Source organism: Silene latifolia, chromosome 1, assembly GCF_048544455.1.
Source record: "Silene latifolia isolate original U9 population chromosome 1, ASM4854445v1, whole genome shotgun sequence".
Lineage (NCBI taxonomy): Eukaryota > Viridiplantae > Streptophyta > Magnoliopsida > Caryophyllales > Caryophyllaceae > Silene > Silene latifolia.
Window position 1 is genome coordinate 4,893,367 of NC_133526.1, and position 22,338 is coordinate 4,915,704.

General features: G+C 38.4%; 3 protein-coding genes across 3 annotated transcripts; all 3 read right to left on the minus strand.

Moving 5' to 3' along the window:
- Window positions 1-2,141: 2,141 nt before the first annotated feature.
- Window positions 2,142-3,608, minus strand: LOC141627856 (F-box/LRR-repeat protein At3g26922-like). The gene has a single exon (XM_074441077.1). The coding sequence runs from the start codon at window positions 3,606-3,608 to the stop codon at window positions 2,142-2,144; it is 1,467 nt and encodes a 488-aa protein (XP_074297178.1).
- A 4,352-nt stretch (window positions 3,609-7,960) lies between these two features.
- LOC141627916 (F-box/FBD/LRR-repeat protein At5g22660-like) lies at window positions 7,961-8,791 on the minus strand. The gene has a single exon (XM_074441132.1). The coding sequence runs from the start codon at window positions 8,789-8,791 to the stop codon at window positions 7,961-7,963; it is 831 nt and encodes a 276-aa protein (XP_074297233.1).
- Window positions 8,792-13,875: 5,084 nt separating this feature from the next.
- On the minus strand, window positions 13,876-14,919 carry LOC141627981 (FBD-associated F-box protein At4g10400-like). Its single transcript, XM_074441189.1, has one exon. The coding sequence runs from the start codon at window positions 14,917-14,919 to the stop codon at window positions 13,876-13,878; it is 1,044 nt and encodes a 347-aa protein (XP_074297290.1).
- Between the last annotated feature and the right edge of the window lie 7,419 nt (window positions 14,920-22,338).

The following is a 22,338-nucleotide window of genomic DNA, read 5'->3' on the forward strand; positions in this document are numbered from 1 at the left end:
ATATAAACGGCAAATTAAACAATCATTGACTCATTGTATCACAATGTTTCAAAGACTTCTGCCTATTGTAACTTTGTAAGATAATATAAACGGCTACTTAAACAATGAAAAGTATACTTTTGCATAAGATGCAACATTCACTATTGTAAAAAAAAAAACCACTAATCTTCTCTTGGTGGTTGCGAACAACTAAAATAGATGATTTCCCGATTTGCTCTTGAAAATTTCCGACAAGCATTACGAGACAGCTTGTAAAACTCCCCTACAAATTCAACCTCATGTCCCTTAGAAACCATTGGAGCTTGATGAAATATCCTGCATAAATCTATTTCCATTCTTTTTATACGTTCTACCGTTTCCTTTCGACAATATCTCGCAGCATGTAACCTAAAATGGAAATGCTTTGAATCGATAGTGTTACTTAGTAACAAGAATCCTACTAACTCCACGAAATATTTTGATGGGAAGCGGTAATCGCACCAGTCGATTTCTACCTCCACCCTCTTGAGTACTCGTCGTAAGGTGCTTGAACGGCGAGAATGTGAGGGGAGTTTCAACCACGGTATATTCTTAGTATTAGTATAAACGCCTTCAAGTTTTAGAGCAAAAACGTCTAGAACGGGGCATAATTTCAGTAATGACAACACTAAATTAGTATCAAGGGTATCGACGTAATTTTTGATGTTTAATGTAAGCCTAGTTACATTGCGAAACACGGTACGTATGCAATCTAGTACTGCAACATCCAGAGTAATCAAGCCAACACTGGAAATCGCTTCGTAGAATTTTGATTTCAACTTCTTTTCTTCATCGTCTAGACGATAATGCTTTTCACTAATTTGGAGCTTAGCTTCACGCAACGCAATTGGTTCTTCTTCAAGGCAAATTACCGCAGCTTCCGGAGCACAAATATTCAGATACTCTAATTTTGGGGCGTTAATCACAATTTTGACAAGGTACAAATGTTTAAAAAAAAAACGTAAAATCAATTATTCTTTCTAAAATTTGAAACTGTCTCCTGACGAACAACTAAAATTGATAACTTTGCGACTTGCTCCCCGACCTTTAGGACCAGCTCTTCGCGACATCTTAAAATACTCCCCTACAAATTCGATCTCACCTTCTATCCAAAGCAATGGAAGCTTGTTGAAAACCTTACACAAGTCTAATTCCATTCTTTTTTCACGGTCTACACATTCCATTTCGCGATATTTATCACCGGTTAAACTAAAATTGAAGTGCTCTGAAGCAATGCTGCTGCTAAATAACAAGTAGTAACCTAGTTCTAAGAAAGACTGTACAGGCTCGTAATAATGTTGGCCCAAAAAGTATTCGATCTCTATCCGCTTGACAACTCGTGGTATGGTGCTTACATGGTCATGCTTCGGGGGATTCAAGTTCCATCTGAAATGGCTAGAAACATCTCCAAATTTTATGGTTAAAACGTTCAACGCAGGACACATATCCAGTAATGACGACAGTATTTCAATTTTATAGCACTTTCGCATATTAAGCGTAAGACGAGTTGCATTACTGAAAACAGTAGAGATATAATGTAGTACCAAAATATCCAATGTAAGAGTTTCGACATTAGAAATCGCTTCATAAAATTGTATCATCATCATCATCGACCTCTTTCCTTCATCATAAGGCATGTCGTCATCAAGTTGGATTTTTGCTTCGCTTAACGCAACTGGTTCCTCCTCAAAACAAAATACCGTGTCATACCGACCACAAACATCCAAATAAGCAACTCGTACTTACCTTTATCCTCCAACTTTAAAGACAAATCTTCGAGTAATGGAGACATCTTGATCAATTCTGCTATTATATTTATATCCTGGAGGAGACGGATACTCACATTTTCATTGTTGTGTAGAACATATTTTGAGCTTGTTTTACGGTTAACAGGAAGAAATCTAAATCAACGACGGAGTAGTACTTAACAATCAAAGATTCAAAACGAAATTAGTATAGCAGAAACTTAAATACTCGTACATCTTTGCAACATCATCGAAAACAATACATACTTCTACTATCACTACTACAAAAAACCATGATAGACATCGGACTTTTTTACTAATAGACATCAGACTTGCCTCCGATGTTAAGTTGAGTGACGTGCATTATAAGACAATAAATCATTTTTCTTTATAAATGAAACCTTTCCGGGAAGGATGGAAATAGATAGCTTTGCCATTGACAGTCGTAATTTTGGGACCATCTTTTCGAGACATCTTGAAAAATCTCCCATTAAATTCAACATCACAACAACTGGAGATCGTTGGCCATCGATAGAGCTTCTTGCACAACTTTAACTCATGTTCTTGATTCCTCAAACAATTAGCCGACGGCAGCCAGTCCCAGTCTTGATGAAAATCAATTACTCTAAGATTGAATTGCTCCAAATTGCAAGTGCTTCTTAACAAATGCACTATAAGGCGTGATAATGATTTCCCAGGCTTGCAATAAGTTACCCAGTTATCGATTTCCACATTTATCGACTTTATCCTTCTGAGTGCTCGTCGTGAGGTGCTTACATTGCCAGGATTTCGGTACAATGGCTCGTTATAATTATCGACACCCCAAAATTTCAGGGTCAAAACATCTACTTTAGGACACATCTTTAACAATGACAACAGAGTATTTAAACTATGGCTCGATTTCATATTAATTGTGAGCCGAGTAACATTGTGTAACACCGTAGATAAGGCATCTACTGCAGAAATATCAATGGTAAGGATCCTTACTTTAGAAATTGCCTCATAAATATCTGATTGATATTGGTGAAGATCAGTAAATTCAATTTTCGTTTCACGCAGCATAATCGGTTCCTCCTCAAAAGAAAAGGTTAAGCATTTTGGAGCGAAAATAGCCAAGTACTCTAAATTTGGGGCATTAATCACAATTGTACCTCTTAGCAAAGTCACATCCATATTGCTAGCCCAGCAATTGCAAAGCACATCCATATTGCTAGCCCAGCAATCTAACGACAATTTTACAAGTGACGGACAAGCCTTAACTAGTTTTTCAATCCATTGATAATTCAGACCAAAGTGAATGGTTAAGTTCTTCAAATTTGGAAGATTGATGGTATCACAATCCTCAGGGAATCGCCAATCATCATACGAGCCACTTTTGGAACCCAATTCAATCGACACTAGCGACTGCGTTTGAAAAATAACACTTGGTAATGTATATATTTTATACCAACAAGCAGCATCACGCCATGTTACCTTAAGTTGATGGACGTTTCGGTTACAAACGTCGCGAATTACAATATCCATGAGAGGCGCCCAATAGTTGAGATCAAAGGATTTTTTAAAATCGATACTGAAGCTATGGATAAAAGGTGAGGTAATTTGTCTCATGGTTTCATTCAATGTGGTATCGAGATTAAGTAATTTATAAGTCTCGCGGAAGGCGATGTCAATAGAGGTTGTGTTGGACCAGAGACCACGCCATCGACGGGATAAAGTTCCGGTAGCGATGGCTAATTGGAAAGGAAGAAGGGAAATAATTAAGATAAGAATGTCGTCGGGAAGATAGCTCAGCCTGTCGATACTTCGATTACTACTTCTTTTATCGTTCTCGTTCGTCCTCGCCATCTTTGCTAAGTTTGGTTTTTAGGGTTTATGTCTTTTAGCTTTTCTCTTTGCAAGAATTTTTTGATTTTGCTTTTTTTTTTTTTTCTATGTCAATCTCGGCTATAAGTTAAGGATATTTATATATTCATTATAAATAACGTAGTTTCTTAATTGCATGCTCAATTATACGAGCATACAAATTTCCATAAAATTTTCATAAATATTCTTCTCCTTATAAAAATAGAAACTAGAATATTGAGATTTTCCCAAAAATAAACATACCCCACTTATGGTATTAATTAGTATAAAGATGTTAATTATTTAACCTACACAAATACAATATAAGTATGTTATATTTTGAAAACTATTATAAGATAAATAAACTAAGCTAGATTTCCAAAAAAATAAAATATTTCATACTTATTTCGATTTGATTTAATGCATATATGTATTATTTTTATAGAAACATATAAGCCTCCTAAAATTGAATGTCAAAATAGTAAAAGTAATTTTGTTAGTAGAGAAAAGAATTGTAATAACACTGAATATAGTAATATGATAGCAATCACTCATTTGAATAGTCAAAATAACAATATTAGCGGCGAGGGGAGTAGTGAAAGTAATAGAAGTAACAACGGGAGTAGTGAAATTATCAATATTAGCTAACCAATTGATTTAAGTAAAATATTAATAGCGAGAGTAAATTTGTCTCATAATTTATTTCATCGTAATTTTAGGATGTCATAGAAAAATATATTAATGATAAATTTATGAGTTATGCAACTTTAAAATAATCTTTTTTTATTTAATTGAAAATAAATTTTAATTCTAAATAGAGTTAGCCTAGGCGGGGTTGGGCAGCAATACTAGTCTTTTACTATTTTTATATCTTAATTAGTTGTGATTTTATTAAATTAAGTCGGTTCTAGAAATTGAAATTTTAACTTTGGTAGGGAAAGGGTTGGTGGTGGAGGTAGAGGATAGCAGGGGAGGCGTATAGAGATCATCTATCCCATTTTTATGTCTTATTTTATGTCTTATCCCCTTAAAAACTTGACACATCACACTTGAAAATTGAACTAATAAAAATGGTAATATTATATCTTAAAGTGCTAATGTATCATTAGGAGAAGTAATGAGACACAATATGGGACATAAAATGGGACAGAGGATATGCTCTGGGGGAGGCGTGAGCCGGTAGGGTAGTTGATATCACACGTCTCACCTTATGTCTCATCGTGTATCCCATCACCTTAAAATCTTGACACATTACACATAAGATAATAAAAAAGGTAATAACATATCAGTGAGAATCCTTTGTCCCATTTGGTGCCCCATTATGTGTCCCACTCCATACACATTTTGACACATCAACACTTTAGCATTTATTTTGTATTTTTTTATTTTCAACATGCGACGTGTCAATAAATTATTGGAGTGACACATAGAATGAGACAGAAAAGTGGGACAAATGATCCATACTGATAACATATACTCCCTCCACAAACCTATTTTCACCCCTTTTGCTTTTGGGAGGTCAAAATTTTCGAACTTTGACCGTAAATAAGTTGGAAAATAAAAATTATTAGATTATAAAACAAAAATATTTGAACTTGTTAGAACACACTTGATTAATGATGCCAAGTTCCCTTGTTATTTGATTGTTTATTCTTTGTTACAAATGTTTAGTGATTGAAGCAATCAAATGTACTCTCAAGGAGGTATAACCTAATCAAGATGAAGCCAACAAGAAGTCAACACAATGATATGATCCTAGCCTTAGTCGAAAATTGTAAGAGTAAGTGTAACATTCTCATTTTCGTTAAGTAGCTGCAAAACCATGCAACAGTGCACTGCACAGTGGTTTTTGATATTACCGTATGGGGGAATGTTTATACGAAAAGTTTAAGTGTTAAAATCTTTACAAATTTCATATTCTCAAAGCTTTAACATTTGAATGTTCAAAGTTTGAAAACAAATCTGAAATTTTAAGCCACTAATCTCCATTGATAAAACCTCAAGATTTGTGCATTTACCTTTTACCAAATGGTAAGTTGAACTTGTCAACGTTTTAAAGCTATAAAAGTTTTTTGCCAATTTGGTAAAGTGTCACATGTTGAGTGTTTTGGGAAGACTTTTCTGATTTTGATCAAAGACTTGTGCCTCAAGCCTAAAGCCTAACATTTACCATCATTCAAAGGCTACCTATTTTATATTGGATTTAATTAACCTAAGTTGTACTTCTTAGTGATCAAATCCATTATAAATAGTGTGAACTAACTTCATTTATTTCTCAAATCTTTCCAAAGCATTTATTGTAAAACCTTACAAATCATTTGTGCATTTAAAGCTTTGTCCGTTCTTCAAGTATTTGCAAAACGTTTTTCATATTTTAAAAGTCTTCATTTATTTTCGATAAGATATAAACCTCCAAGTATATGTTCGCTGCACTGTGACATAATGAGTTTGTTCCAGGATTCTCGTGTTTAAGTCTTAATTGTGATCTCCATGTTCATTAAGTGAACCCTTGAGATTCAAAGACTCTGTAAACCTCTGAGATAGAACATATAAACTCTTGAAGTGGAGTAGCTTTAAGTTTGAGTGCAATCGGGGTAGATTGGCGAGTTATTTTCATTGTAAAGGTTTAGTTGTTTGAGTAAATTTATAAGCAAACAATAAAATAACGGTTGGACGTAGGCCTCGGAGTAGAGGATGAATCAATTTTCTAAATGTCGTTTGTTTGTTCATTTACTCTTGCGTTCTTTCACTTTGCTATTTCCCGTTCATACTTATTTAGGTTCTGTGTCACACTGACATAAAACAGTTGTACCATCTTGTGAACTTACATTCTATTAAGTTTTTCAAGGTTCGTGCTTTAAGGTTCCTTACTTAAGTTATCAATTAACTAAGTTAAGAACACTTATTTTCATAACATCTTTCACGAAAAAAAATTTCAAAAAAAAAAAAAAGTAACATAGACTTCGAAAAACACGGTCAAAGTGTCGTCTTGGAGACCGCAATAAAACAAATGGGGTGAAAATAAGTTTGTGGAGGGAGTATCAAAGTGTTTATGTGTCAATGAGGAAAGTGATGGGATACAAGATGGAATACGAAATGGGACAAAGGATGATATTCCACACAAAATTTGGAGGATACGGTCGTCTCTCCGGAGTTTTTGTGATTAATCTAAATATCTACTGCTCTCCCACTCTTAAGTGTCTTTAATTTTTACGTCAAAATGTAATCGGATTAAAAAGTTCGAATTATATGGTACGATGGCTAGTTGTAGAACTATTCATTTAGTTTGGGCTAATTTTGTACGGATCATTTTCCTTCCAAAAAATTGTTTTTCCTACTAAATTTTCTAAGGTAACATAGCTTATAGCTTTAGTTAGGTGGTGGATGATAGTATAGCATTAATAAGGGTAATTGTGCGGGTCAAACCGGCAGCAGCACACCATATCTGCTGGAAAGATGGACTACGTATGGTCTACGGACGGGTCGGAGATAGGAGTACACATTTTTCATCGATGAGTGGAACATATTATGAGCCTGTTTTACGATTAACACAACGAAAATATAAATCAACTACCGATAAGTAATTAACAATCAAAGATTTCAAACCAAATTATTAGAGTCACATACTCATATGCATCATAAAGCAAAAGATTTGTGCAACATCGTCGAAAACAATAGATAGTTCTACTAAATTAAATTAAACCCTTCTGGGACGACCAAAACAGATAACTTTGCCATTTTCAGTCCTAAGTTTGGGACCATCTTTTCGAGACATCTTAATAAAACTCCCTTTAAATTCAACATCGCAATTGGAGATCGTTGGACACCAATACAGTTTCTTGCACAACTTTATCTCGTCTTTTTCATCAAGCAACAAATTAGCCGGCGTTGACCAATCTTGACCAAAATAATTTACTCTAAGATTGAATTGCTTCAAATCGCAAGTGCTTCTTAACAAATCCATTATAAGGCGTGAGAAAGGTTCCGGCGTTGACCAATCTTGACCAAAATAATTTACTCTAAAATAAGTTCTCCTGTTATCGATTTCCACGTTTATCGACTTTATCTTTCTGATTGCTCGTTGTGAGCTGGTGCTTATATCGCCAGGCTTTGGGTATAACGGCTGCTTCTTATCATTCTTATCGACATCGCAAAATTTAAGGGTCAAAACGCTCTAATACCGACACATGTCTAACACGGACAACAGAGTATTTAAACAGAGGCTCAGTTTCATATTAACAGTGAGCCGAGTAACATTGCGAAACCCCGTAGTAGATAAGGTATCTACTGTAGAAATATCAATGGTAAGGATCCTTACTTTAGAAATCGCCTCATAAAATTTAGACAACTTTTCTTTATCTGCTTGACCTTGAAAAGATCAAAAATTCGATTTTGGTTTCACGCAGCACAATTGGTTCCTCCTCAAAAGAAAAGGTCAATGATTTCGGAGCAGAAATAGCCAAGTATTCTAAATTTGGGGAATTAATCACTATTTTACAGCTTTCCAAAGACATATCAATTTCTCTATCACAGCAATTTAAAGCCAATTTCTCGAGTGATGGACAAAACTTAATTAGTTTTTCAATCCATTTTATGATTTCGAACTCCAAAGCAAAGTAAATGGTTAAAATCTTCAAATTTGGAAGATTGATGGCATCACAATCATAAGGTAATTGCCAATCACAATAAGCATACAAGCCATAAAGATGACCATACGAGCCACGTTTGGAACCCAATTCCATCGATACTAGCGACTGCGTTTGGAAAATAACACTTGGTAATGTATACATATGCCTAGTTACAGGATTACGCCATGTTACCTTAAGTTGATGGACATTCCGGTTACAAACGTCGCGAATTATAACATCCATGCAAGGCGCCCAAAAGTCCAGATTGGATTCAACAAAATTGATACTGAAGTTATGGATAAAAGGTGAGGTAATTTGTCTCATGGTTCCATTCAATGCGGTATCGAGATTAAATTGATTCAGGTAGCCGCCAAAGGTGAAATCGATAGAGGTTGTGTTAGTCCAAAGACCACGCCATCGACGGGATAAAGTCCCGGTAGTGATGGCTGATCGAAGAGGAAGAAGGGAGATAATTAAAATAAGAATTTCGTCGGGAAGAGAACTTAACCTGTCGACTCTTCGATTTCTCCTTCTATTATTCCTGTTCATCCTTTCCATCTTTGCTAAGCCTTCAAGGGTTTTTAGGGTTTATGTCTTTTAGCTTTTCTCTTCGCAAGGAATTTGTGATTTTATTTTATTTTTAAAATCAAGTTCGACTATAGTAAATAGGCTTTACCACAATTACGAGTGGGTCATGCTCATTCATATACATGATTTACTCAATCATGTACATAAATGACTATTTTACCCCTCCCATTTTACACTATTTTCAATTTTAGTTTACTTCAATCTTTCAATTTTCTCCACCAACAACCACCACCCCCTCCCCTGCCCTACCACCCCCTCCCCTGCTCGTCGGCTTCCAGTCTCGCCGGTCGGATCCCCACCGCTCCACCCACCCAGATCCCACCGTCCCTTTCCCACGACCCCACCATCCCAGGCTCGCCCCCACCCACCCATTCTACCGCCTCTCTCTCGCGTCCCTGCACAACGACAACCACCGTCTCCCTCGCCGCCCTTGCACTTCAACCACCATACGAACCTCCCACCCGCCCCTCCACTATCATCCAACCACCCTTTCCAATAACTCTATAATCCTAATTTCAATAAACTCTAATTATTTCATCAACACTTTAATTTACACTTGTTTGATTGAATTGAAAAAATTGATGCATAATTAACGAAATAATAGTTCTTGATCGATGTGAGAATCATGATTAACGATTTAACGATTTTTACTAATTTGGTACAAATTATATTAATTTTTGGAAGGAAGAGAGAAAGGGAGAATTAATTTTTTGTTTGAGGTAGAAGGATAATGAACGAAAAATTATGACAAAAAGTACATGATTGAGTAAAACTCGTACATGAATGAGTAATGACGTTACGAGTATATATGACATAAATTAAACAATATTTATATTATATTTGTTATAAGAAAACAGGTGGGGGTACAAGTTTTCATAACAATCGTAGCTAGCTATTTTATCATATATTGTAACCATTTTTAATTGATATAGGAAAAAAACGAAGTTGCTTCATACATAATACTCCAATACTATATTTTTTTTTTGTGTATACCATCCGACTACATAAATACCATACTAACGCCCAATAATAAATGCAAAAATATAGTTTTTTTCTAGTCGTTCTAGAGGATTGAAAATATGGAATAAAAACCGAGTTGATTCGCAACAACGCCTCTCTTTATTATGGTGACATTGACGTTATATTTCTAACTTATAAATAAATGATTTTAGGGATCGTTTGGTTCGCTGCTCAGGAATGCAATGAGAAACCATATAAGTATGGAGTTCTAGTTCCATACCTTTCAAACTGGTTTGGTTCATTGGAAATAAAGTAAAGGGCTTGGAATTGAGTTAGAATCCATTCAGTAAGTGGATTTCTACCAATCCATAGTTTCTGAGCATTATAATAAAAAAATTGAGTTTTGTTTTAAGAATTTTGAATTTTATTATAAATTTTTTGAGTTTATAACATTAAGTTATAAAAAATTGCAATAATAGTCAAAAACATTACATATAAGTTTAGTAAAATTTGAGTTTTGACCGAAAAAAAATAAAATCTAACTTATAAATTTTAATAAGCTCAACATCGCAACCCTTGGAGATCATTGGACACCGATAGAGTAGCTTGCATAACATCAACTCGCGTCCTTCTGTACGCTCCACATTGCCCGCCAGCCAATGTTGACAACCTTGTACACTAAGATTGAAGTGCTCCAAATTCGGGATGAATTTCAACAAGTACGCAACTAGGTCTAAGAAACATTTTGCAGGCTCGCGACAATTTTAGATCTCGATCTGAATCCTTTTGAGTGATCGCGGTAAGTTGCTTACATTGACAGGCAGTGGACATAACGACTGCTCGTTGTCTTTACCGATATCCATAACATTCAAGGTCAAAACGTCTAGTAAAGGACACATCTCTAATATTGATGACATAGTCTTTAAACTATAGGATACTGTTGGGTCCCGCCCAATAAATTCTTGGTGTAATTGTCAACAAAGTTTGCTGCATGGTTTTGTATTGCAAATAGTAATGCAATAGTTTCTCATGGAGAAAACATGGGACGGTGCATGTGTATGCCTAGCAATAGGTGGTTGCAATTGTTGACAATAAGAGCATGCATTGTTGGACTTGGAAGTAAGACTTCAGTGCAATTGCTTTGCTTCTCTGACAAATAGTGAAGTTGCACTTGCCTATAAAAGGACGCATACATCACTTGGAATTGGCAGAGGGAAGGAAGCAAGGAGCACTCTACATCGAAATTGTGAGTGTCTTCTTGGTATTGTGCTTCACTGGAATTTGGTGGAGTACAAGGCAGACCTTACGGTATTTGTAAGGTACTCACACAAATAAACAAGGGGTTGTGATTCGGATAACGGTTCAACCGGGTTTGAGTGTGTGAGGCAGTATAACGGGTCTTCTCTTACAATAATTTAGAGGGTTACTCTAGGGGTATAATTGGTGGTGTTTTCCAATTATACTGGAGGGTCTAGAGGGTACTAGTTTGTATTCCTATATTATTGTCGGGTCCAAATTCGGTGTGTAATTTGGTACCGGTTACGTTGTACTGGCACTATCTTTATAGTGGCACTATATTATAGTGGATTCAGTCTTTTTCGGCTGGTGGGTTTTACCTCCGTCTTGGAGGGTTTTGCCCTGGGTATTGACCCTAAATCTTGTCTCAACTTATTATTAGCTTGCGGTTTATTTTACTTTTACATTATATATCGATCGGTGCTTCCGTTGCGCGTGGGAGATTGGAGCTAATTTCCCAACAAGTGGTATCAGAGCCACTTCGGCTCGGTCCGAGTAGTCTGGTGGTTTGATCGGTAGGGATGTCAAATATGGGGTCTCAGTTTGGAGTACCAAAATTTGATGGTAAAAGTAGTTTCACCCTCTGGCAGAGGAGGATGAAGGATATCCTGATACATCTTGGCTTGGCTAAAGCCTTGAAAGGAGATGAAGGCAAGCCGGAAAAGTTGAGTGATGCCGACTGGGAGGAGGTGTGTACTAAGTGTGCTAGTATCATCGGGTTGTGCATCTCGGATTCCGTCATTAATCGTGTTCTTGACGATGACTCTCCATCGACGATATGGGAAAAATTGGAAAAGCTTTACATGGCAAAAAGCTTGACCAATAAGTTGTTGCTAAAGCGACGGTTATATCGGTTGCGGATGGACGAGGCGGAAAATCTCATTGGACATGTCAATTTGTTCAATGGACTGTTAGATGAGTTGAAAAAGATCGATGTTAAGGTTGAGGAGGAGGATAAAGCGTTGTTACTCCTCAACTCTCTCCCGGATACATACGAGACGTATGTGGATACGATTCTGTGCGGAAAGGATACTATTACCATGGAGGAAGCACAGGCGGCATTGTTGTCCTTTGATGCGAGGAAGAAGGACAAGGATGGAATGCGGAGTGACATCTCAGTGATGGTTGCTCGGGATGGGAGAGGACGATCGTCTAACAGGGATTATGGATCGACGCACGGCAGGTCTCGATCCAGGAACACTTCTCGGAATGACGGAGTAAAGTGTTACAAGTGTGGTGACATTGGGCACATAAGGCGGAATTGTCCTAGGAAATATGTGCCGGATAACAATGGCGACGCCAACTTGGCTGCCGGTGAAGGGAGTAGTGATTGTTTCCTTACCGAAGAGTGTGACTTACTTGCGGTCACGGATAAGTGCGATGTATCTTCCAAGGAAGAATGGGTGTTAGATTCTGGTTGTGTCAATCACGTTTGTACCCGGAAAGAGAGTTTTGATTAGCTCCAAGAAGGCGTGCCCGGGAAGTTTAAGTTGGCCAATAATTCAACAGTGGATGTCCTTGGTGTTGGGTGGTGAAAATCAAAACATCTAGTGGGGCGGTGCATACTTTGGACAAGGTAGCTTATGTTCCAGAGTTGCGGCGGAATCTAATCTCACTTAGTCAGTTGGACTCCCAAGGTTATGAGTCTAAAACTCATGGGGGAGTGGTGAAGGTGACTAAGGGTACTATTGTCCTCATGAAGGGGGAGTTGCATCGTGGTTTGTACCGTCTGGCGGTGAAGACCTCAAAAGGTGACTGGGAACGGAAAAGACGTCGACGTGTTTCGTTCGCGGTAGAGGCGATGAAGGTAAATTGTTTCCAGGTTGCAGACGGGGGCAAGGGAAAAATTCCTGCTGGTAAAAGGGTGGAGGGGTGGAGGTCCCTCTCCAGAGTCATTTGACGCGGTGACTCGGTTGCGGCTGTACACGGTGCATTGACCGTGGTAGTGAGTTAGGGTGAGGACCGGATACTAACTCGGGTGTGCAGCTGGTATTTGAAATCGGTCAATGGTTGATTCCTCGGTTACTCCCTTGGGCGGGAGGGGGAGATTTGTTGGGTCCCGCCCAATAAATTATTGGTGTAATTGTCAACAAAGTTTGCTGCATGGTTTTGTATTGCAAATAGTAATGCAATAGTTTCTCATGGAGAAAACATGGGACGGTGCATATGTATGCCTAGCAATAGGTGGTTGCAATTGTTGACAATAAGAGCATGCATTGTTGGACTTGGAAGTAAGACTTGATGCAACCGCTTGCTTCTCCGACAAATAGTGAAGTTGCACTTGCCTATAAAAGGACGCATACATCACTTGGAATTGGCATAGGGAAGGAAGCAAGGAGCACTCTACATCGAAATTGTGAGTGTCTTCTTGGTATTGTGCTTCACTGGAATTTGGTGGAGTACAAGGCAGACCTTACGGTATTTGTAAGGTACTCACACAAATAAACAAGGGGTTGTGATTCGGGTAACGGTTCAACCGGGTTTGAGTGTGTGAGGCAGTATAACGGGTCTTCTCTTACAATAATTTAGAGGGTTACTCTAGGGGTATAATTGGTGGTGTTTTCCAATTATACTGGAGGGTCTAGAGGGTACTAGTTTGTATTCCTATATTATTGTCGGGTCCAAATTCGGTGTGTAATTTGGTACCGGTTACGTTGTACTGGCACTATCTTTATAGTGGCACTATATTATAGTGGATTCATCTTTTTTTTTTGCTGGTGGGTTTTACCTCCGTCTTGGAGGGTTTTGCCCTGGGTATTGACCCTAAATCTTGCCTCAACTTATTATTAGCTTGCGATTTATTTTACTTTTACATTATATATCGATCGGTGCTTCCGCTTGCGCGGGGAGATTGGAGCTAATTTCCCAACAGATACATTCATATCAAGCGTGAGTCGAGTTGCATTGCGAAACACCCTAGGCAAGTTGTCTATTTTAGAAACATTAAGGGTAAGGAACGTAACATTAGAAATCGCCTCATAAAATTTCAACATTAATCCGTTTTCTTCATCAGTAAATTTGATTTTCGCCTCACGAAGCACAATTGGTTCCTCCTCGAAGAAAAAGGTCGCAGATTTTGGGGCTGAAATATCCAAGTATTCCAACTTTGGAGCTTTAATCGAAACCGTATTAATTTCCATGAAATCGAACTTGATAAGCAACCATCTTAAATTTTTATTCGAACACTTGAAGCTTTGCAAAGGCCCCGAGTTGATCTCGTAAGTTAAAGACAATTCTTCGAGTGATGGACAAGCGTTAAGTAGTTTTTCGATCCATTGTAACCGCGTAGCAGCAAACGTAAGGATTAAGTTCTTTAAATTTGGAAGATGGATAGTTTCACTATAATCATCAGGGAACTCCCAACAACGATCATAAGTCGAACCCAATTCGAGCGACACTAGCGACCGAGTTTGGAAAATAACACTTGGTACTATAGACATATCCCTACGAGTATAAGGACACATTACCTTAAGTTCATGGATGTTCCGGTCACAAATTTTGCGAATTAAAGTATCCATGGAAGGCACCAAAATGGCAAAGTGTTTGTCAAATTCATCAAGACGGAATCTATAAATGAAAGGTGAGGTAATTTGCTTCATGATTTCCTTATCAATATCATCGGGAGCGATGTCGATAGAGGTTATGTTAGTCCAGAGACCACGCCATCGACGTGATAAAGACCCGGTAGCGATGGCTAATCGGAGAGGAAGGTGGGAGATAATTCCGATAAGAATGTCGATAGGGAGAGAGCTCAGCCTGTCTACGCTTCGATTTCTTCCTTCACTATTATTGTTCGTCCTTGAAGTTCTTATCATTTTTGCAATTTCACGTTCTTCCGCCATTGGTAATGCTTCAAGAATACGTTCAAGGGGTTTTAAGGCTCAAAATTTTTCATCTTTTTTTTTTTTTGAGTAATTTAGGGTTTATGTTAGATCGCAAATAGGCTTGGGCCGCACCCGTCGAGGAGGAGGGAATGTCCACTTTATAAGTCCAAGTAGGCTCGATCTCAAAACCAATTGGCAATGGGTGAGTAGGCACTTGACTTATAAAGTATATTATGCTTCTCTCTTTCACATATCCGATGTAGGAGACCTAACGTGTGATTCTTCACACGTCCCCTCGCATGTAAAGTCTCCTTTTCGATCGATCGACAGAAACATCGTTATTTTTTGAACCAGTTTCGTCGAGCGAACGAACGTCACTTTTCGGACCCGCCAAATAGTGGCCCGTTTAGCCTTTCGTCGGACGGAAACGTCGTCGCTTTTTTCGCACCCATCTTCGTCTCGAAACCCATGTCTAAACCTTGGGCTTTGATACCACGTTAGATTGCACATGGACCAGGGTTATACCCGTCAAGGAGGGAAGAGTGTCCACTTTATAAGTCTAGGGTTACATCCCAAACCAATTGGTAATGGGTAGAGTTGCCCTTACTTATAAAGCGGAGTTCAATTATTCTTTATGAATCTCTAATTAGTACGGGGTATATATATTTTGTTGACATAATAAATACGAATAATGGTATTGTGTGTAAATTATAAGATACAAATTTGAAAAGAAAATACATACTCCCTCATATCCTCAAAAACTCTCTATATTTCCTTTTTCATCTATTTACAATATTCTTCCTATTTCCTTATTTGGTAAACTTTTATACTTATTTTAATCACCTCTGTCTCACTCCATAACAATACCCCATAATACTCATACTTTATCTTATTTTAATCACATTACCCCACAACAATACTTATTTTAATCACCTCACCCCCACAATAATACTTATTTTAATCACCTACAATACTTTACCATATAATAATACTCCCTCCCTTAATTTCCGTGTCCTCCATGAATAAGGAGAGTTATTGAGAATAGGGGGAGTACTATATTCGTCCCGTTCATTTGGTTACCTATCTCATTTTGTGTGTTTCAGTTAATTATTTATCTTTCTATATGTTACTAGTATAGATCCCGCGTGAATGCACGGTTTTAGATAAATTATTAAAGAAAATAACAATTATAAAACTGATATTTAACTCAATTTGAAATTTAATTGTAAAATTTATTATTAATAATATTTTGTATTAATCGGTGGAAAAGGAGAAATTCAGTATAATCCAATTGTAGATATAATATAATAAAAGCTCAATTACAAATATGATTTGATAAAAGCCAATTACAGATACGATATAATGAAAGCTCAATTACAGCCAAATTCATTTAGGCGCGGGAAAATTTTGGAGATCTCTTATTCTTTTAGTATAAGGGGGATGAATATTTTTTATGAGTAATTTGATCATTCAAGCTCAATTTGGTCCACTTGTCATCCAATAATTTGCTGGCTCCATCCTCTTTTCTTCTTCATTACGTCAAAATCAAAGGTAAACAAATGACCGGGCAAAGGAGTATAATACTCTTGTCTCCCTCCATTCACTCTTTTATTGTCTAGTTTGACTAAATGTCATATTTAAAAAAAAAAATTGGTAAAATATCAAAAATACCCCTTGACCAATAAAGTTAGAGCGAGACACCATATAATCAAAATTGAAATGGAGAGGTTGTTTAACCAGAGTTATAATAGATAGTTCACTATATTTATTTACTATATTTAAAAATAGTACAATTAATTTGGAATATATATTGAACAAAAAGAGGACAAATAAAAGTGGAATATAGGGAGTATAACACTACATCTAATGGGGCGTTTGGTTCATCCAATATAAGTATGAGGTATAGGTTTGGAATGAACCAAACTCATACCCATGTGTTTATTTGACGAAAATGAAGGTTTTATACTCATACCTCAAACCCATGAGATACCGTTGAGGTATCGTTGAGGTATCTTTGTGTGACAAATCTACAATGTATGTCTTTGTATCTTTTTGTGACAATAAAAAGGGATTAGCCGTGAATATTGATAAAACATGGATAAAGAGTTCTGATGGAATTCGGTGCATAAAAAACAAGAACAAAACAAGGCGATAAATTTTGTAAAATTCTATGCTTTATCAATGAATTTTTTTTTTTTGTATACCATCCGATTACATGAATACCATATAATACTAACACCCAACAAAAGCAACAAGATTATTATGAATGTGTAATATCAGTAATCATATATTATTGAATATGTATTGTGTAATTACAACCTATTCTATTTATATGGCTAAGGAGATGCAATATACAAGGAAAATATTTACAATATAAGTTATGGAAGGCATGGAATATAATTGCCTTGAGAGAAAATAGGAGAGCCGTTGGAAGCATATTTGTCCGTTGGAGGAGTTGGACTGGGCTCGTGTGTGGGCTTCGTAATACCCCCCCTCAAGCTGGTGCGTGGAGGGATGAGACGCCCAGCTTGGAGAGTAAATCATCGAATGGAATCCGGCCAAGGGCTTTGGTAAAGATGTCAGCTAGCTGAAGCTTGGTATGAACATAGCTCGGTCATATGGTTCCATTTGTGATCTCGTCGCGGATAAAGTGACAGTCAACCTCAATGTGTTTAGTCCGTTCATGAAAGACCGGATTGCGAGCGATATGGAGAGCGGATTGACTATCGCATGAGACCTCGATCGGCTTATCATGTCGAACCCCGAGAAAATGAAGGAGGCCTTTGAGCCATTTTAATTCACAGACCGTGTATGCAATAGCTCGATATTCGGATTCGGCGGACGATTTTGAGACCGTGTTTTGCTTCTTAGTTTTCCACGAGATGGGGGAGCCTCCAAGGAAAACAATGTAAGCGGAGAGAGAGCGACGTGATGTCGGGCAGCTAGCATAGTCCGCGTCACAGTAGGCATGTAAACTCAAATTGTCCGTGGGCCTGAAGAGAAGTCCTTGACCTGGGCTAGATTTAAGATAACGAACAACTTGTAACGCGGCTTGCCAATGGTCAAGCCGTGGAGCATTCATAAATTGTGCAAGAGTATGAACGGAATATGTAAGTTCGGGTCGGGTAATGGTGAGGTAGACAAGTCGAGCGACGAGGCGCCGGTATGGCTGAGGGTCCGTGAGAATGTTTGAGGCGGATAAACCCAAACGATGGTTGGGTTCCATAGGGACTGCCGCAGGCTTGGAGCCGAGGAGTCCGGTTTCAGTCAAAATGTCGAGGGTGTATTTCCGTTGTGAGATAAATAGTCCTTTGGTACTTCGGGCTATTTCGAGGCCCAGAAAATATTTAAGTGGGCCAAGGTCTTTTATGTGGAAACAAGTACTTAAATATTTCTTAAAGTGGTCGATTTTAGAGGCGTTGTTACCACAAATGACAAGGTCGTCAACGTAGACTAAAACATGAAGCTCAACCATGGCTTTAGTGAAAGAAAAAAGAGAGTGATCGTAGGGGCATTGTTGGAAGCCATAAGATTTTAGAGCGGAAGCAAGTTTGGCATACCAACAACGCGGGGCCTGACGAAGACCGTATAGAGATTTTCGTAACCTGCAAACCTTACCATTTGTTGTGGAGGAGAATCCTGGTGGGGGCTTCATGTAGACTTCTTCATGAAGGTCGCCATGGAGAAAAGCGTTGTGAACATCCATTTGATGGATATCCCAACGTTTGGCTGCGGCGATAGCAAGGAGCGTGCGAACTGTCACCATTTTAATAGTTGGGGCGAATGTCTCATTATAATCGACCCCTTCAATTTGACGATTTCCCATGACCACTAATCGGGCCTTGTAGCGTTCAATAGTACCATCGGCGTTGTATTTAATTTTATAGACCCACTTGGACCCGATAGCCTTTTTGTCAGGAGGAAGGTCTTCAAGTGTCCAAGTATTGTTCCTTTCGAGTACGTCGATCTCGCGCTTCATTGCGTCTTGCCAATGTTGTACCTGCATTGCCTCATTAAAAGTACTAGGCTCGTGGTTCTTAGTCACGGCCGACAAAAAACACTTATAGTTAGGGGAAAAATTATCATAAGCAATGAAATGAGAGATCGGGTAAGGTGTACCCAAGATGATGTCGAGGTGGCGAGAACTTATGTCGAGGAGCGTTTTGACGTTTTCATAAAATCTTTATGACGGGAATTCGGGATTTTGATGCGTTGTCCTTTGCCCATGGATGGTGGCGGTATAGGGGCCGTGGGGTCAGTAGGGTCAGTGGAGTTGTCGGGGTCTTTGGCGGAGGCTCGGGGTGATGTGGATGGTGGTGGAGGCTCTATGTTTGAAGTTGATGCAATTGGGGGTTCGGTGATGGGGTTGTCGTGGTGAGTAGAGACGGGGATGAGGTGAGTGTCCTCGTCAACGTGTGATTGATTTGTGTGGGATAACTTGATATGCCTTGGCAAACGACTAAAAGGGATAACTTGGCCATCAGAACGAGTTACTTTGGGGCCGGCTTTTCGAGACATCTTGAAAAATCTCCCGACGAATTCAACCTCACACCCAATCGAAGTCGTAGGACAATGGAAGAGTAGATTACAAAACATCAATTCTGTATTTTGTTTACTCTCTACACTTCCTGATTCGAAATTTGGGCAACCTCTTGCATCAACCTTGAAATGCTCCAAACATGTTGCCCTTTTTAAGAAATACTCTATTAAATTTAATAAAGATTTCACCGGCTTGTAATAAGTGTACCAAAGGGCTTCGAACGCGACTGTCTTAAGTGATTGTGGTAAGCCGCTTTCATGGCAAGGTTTCGGGAGGATCCATTTTCTGTTATTCTTTCCAAAATCCAAGAATTTAAGGGTCAAAGCGTCTAATAAAGGACATAGTTCCAGGAAGGACGACAGCGCCATCTTCGCCTCGTTAGACCGTTTCATGTCTAGTGTAAGGCTAGTAGCCTTTCGAAGCAAGGTGGTAGGAAAATTATCTAGTGCAAAAGCATGGAGCGACAGGACCCGAACCTTAGAAATATCCTCATAAAATTTTGACGTTATTTCATCGTATGTACGGTAATGCAAGGTAGTAATTTCGATGTTTGCTTCGCGCAACACAATTGGTTCCTCTTCAAAGGAACAAGTCATAGATTTCGGAGCACGAACAGACAAATACTCTATCTTTGGGGCATTAATACGAAATCTAAGGTATTCGCTTTTTTCGAAGTTTATAAACAAACGTCTTAAATTTCGATGGCTACACTCAATATTAAACGAGTAATTTCTGAAGTACGTCCTACAAAAGCAGTCATGATCCTCGTACCTTAAAGACACTTCTTCTAGTGATGGACAGGCCTTGGTTAGTTTCTCGAGCCAATCGCAATTTGAAGGACAAAAATAAAGAGTTAAATTCTTAAGATTGGGAAGATTGATCGATTCAGGCAATCGCCAACCATGCTAATAGGAATAATTATAATAGTTGGGCCTCAACCATCACCTAGTGTGACCGAAGGTCACGGGTTCAAATCCTGGCAACCTCAAAACTCCTCAAAAACTCGAAGTGGAAACCCAGCACACGGTACGAGGGAGCCGGTGCACAACCAACCACTCTTCAAGCCCAATGGGCATTTGAGTGAGGGAGCGTAATAGGAATAATTATAATAGTTGGGCCTCAACCATCACCTTAAGGTTTTGGTTGAGATGGTTCATCTATCACATGCGTTGAGCAAAACTCAACCGACACCAACGACTGCGTGCGAAAAACCACATTTGGGAAATCAATCGTATGATTACCATTACCATAGTACTTAATAGGGAATGTTACCTTAAGTTGACGGACGTTCCGCTCACAAATTTGTTTGAGCTTAGAATCAAAGGAAGGCAGCCAAATGCAAGGGTTATCCACATCGAGTACCTCGAAACTGAAACTATGGATGACGGGTGATGTAAAAATGTAGGTCATGAAATTATCAAAAGTGGTAAAGAATTTAAGCAAGCAGTTGTAATTACGATTGGTTATTTGAATAGTGGTATTACGGTTAGTCCATAGACCGTACCATCGACGGGATAAAGACCCGGTGGCGATGGCTTGAGGGAGAGGAAGACGGGCGATAATTCCAATAAGAATGTCGTCGGGAAGGGCGCTTAGTTTGTCGATGGGTATTTATACGTTTGTACTACCATTTTAGGTTTGTGGGTTTATGGATATGGCCCAAAGATTTTGATACCTAACACTCGAGCCTTGACCAAATTAGTTCAAATTCCGAACCCAAACCCATTTGAAAAACCCGATTTTATGGCTAAATTTACTTTTATTTAGTTTAATTGATATAGTGTGATTTATTTAACGTTGTGCAATAAAATATACGGATATCGTGTCCTTTGAAATTGGGTAAATAATATAAATATATGACATTATAAATATGAAAATACAATAGCATTTCTTAACACATCCTTAGGAAAAAATAAACAAGAATATATTTTTTTTTTTTTTGCAGTAGCATTTTTTAGCAAAGAGTATTTGTTTAACAATTTTATATAGGCTCTGCTTGAGCTTGGGCTTAAACTCGCAAGATTAATAAGAAGCTCAATTTTTTAAGCACAGATGAGCTCGAGTTTGAGTTTTGTTTCATGAGCACATGACAAGTAAGACCAAGCTCATGCTCTGTGAAGGATGGAGCCTGGAGATAGGATGTGTAAAGAATGAGATGGTTTAATATAACGTAATTGCTAAATCCCGCACATTAATTTACTCATTCCCGCACATATTACCCTAATCTTCCATAATTTCTCTTCTACTAAAAAAAATTAAAAATATGTTCTACCCCTCTCTCTCTCTCTCTCTAAACCTAATCAATCCGTTAATCTTTCGATTTGGATAGTAATTCTCACATTATTAGCACGTAATCTCGCCGTTTTATCAACAATTTATATTATGCCCCATCTTATAATCGATTTAGCTAATGTTTTTTTTTTATTAAAAAGCGGATTTTTACAATTAGGGTTTGGATTGAGTTGGGTTGTTGAAGGAATGGTTAAGGGTCGTTATTCTGGAATAGGGTGGTCGGAGGGGGCGGCGTCGAGTGGTGGTTGTAGTGGTAGTATTGCTGCGGTTGCTACCGGTTGTAGGTTGTTGGAGGGGTAGTCATGAGTGTAGGTTCTAGGAGCGAGGAAGGGGTCGTCGGCGCGGGAGAGAAGCAGGGATGACTGGTTGGCGCTAGAACGGCGGTGTGGAGTGGTGGTCGGCGGCTTTGGGAGGGTGGTGGCTGATGGGGGACGGGTTGTCGGGTGGTTGGGTGGTTGGGTTTTGGGGTAGTGTACCTTAATTGCATTTTTTTTCTTTCATTCTCTCTTGTTTCTCTCTTGGTGAGTTGAGAAATGAGAGGGGCACATTCGGAATAAGGGGCAAAAATGTGCGGGATTAAGTAAATCCCGCACACTTTTTTGCTA

What these genes read in the sequence shown, in the direction of transcription:
- LOC141627981 (XM_074441189.1), bottom strand. Translation starts at nt 14,919, where the DNA reads ATGGCGGAAGAACGTGAAATTGCAAAAATGATAAGAACTTCAAGGACG.
- LOC141627856 (XM_074441077.1), bottom strand. Translation starts at nt 3,608, where the DNA reads ATGGCGAGGACGAACGAGAACGATAAAAGAAGTAGTAATCGAAGTATC.
- LOC141627916 (XM_074441132.1), bottom strand. Translation starts at nt 8,791, where the DNA reads ATGGAAAGGATGAACAGGAATAATAGAAGGAGAAATCGAAGAGTCGAC.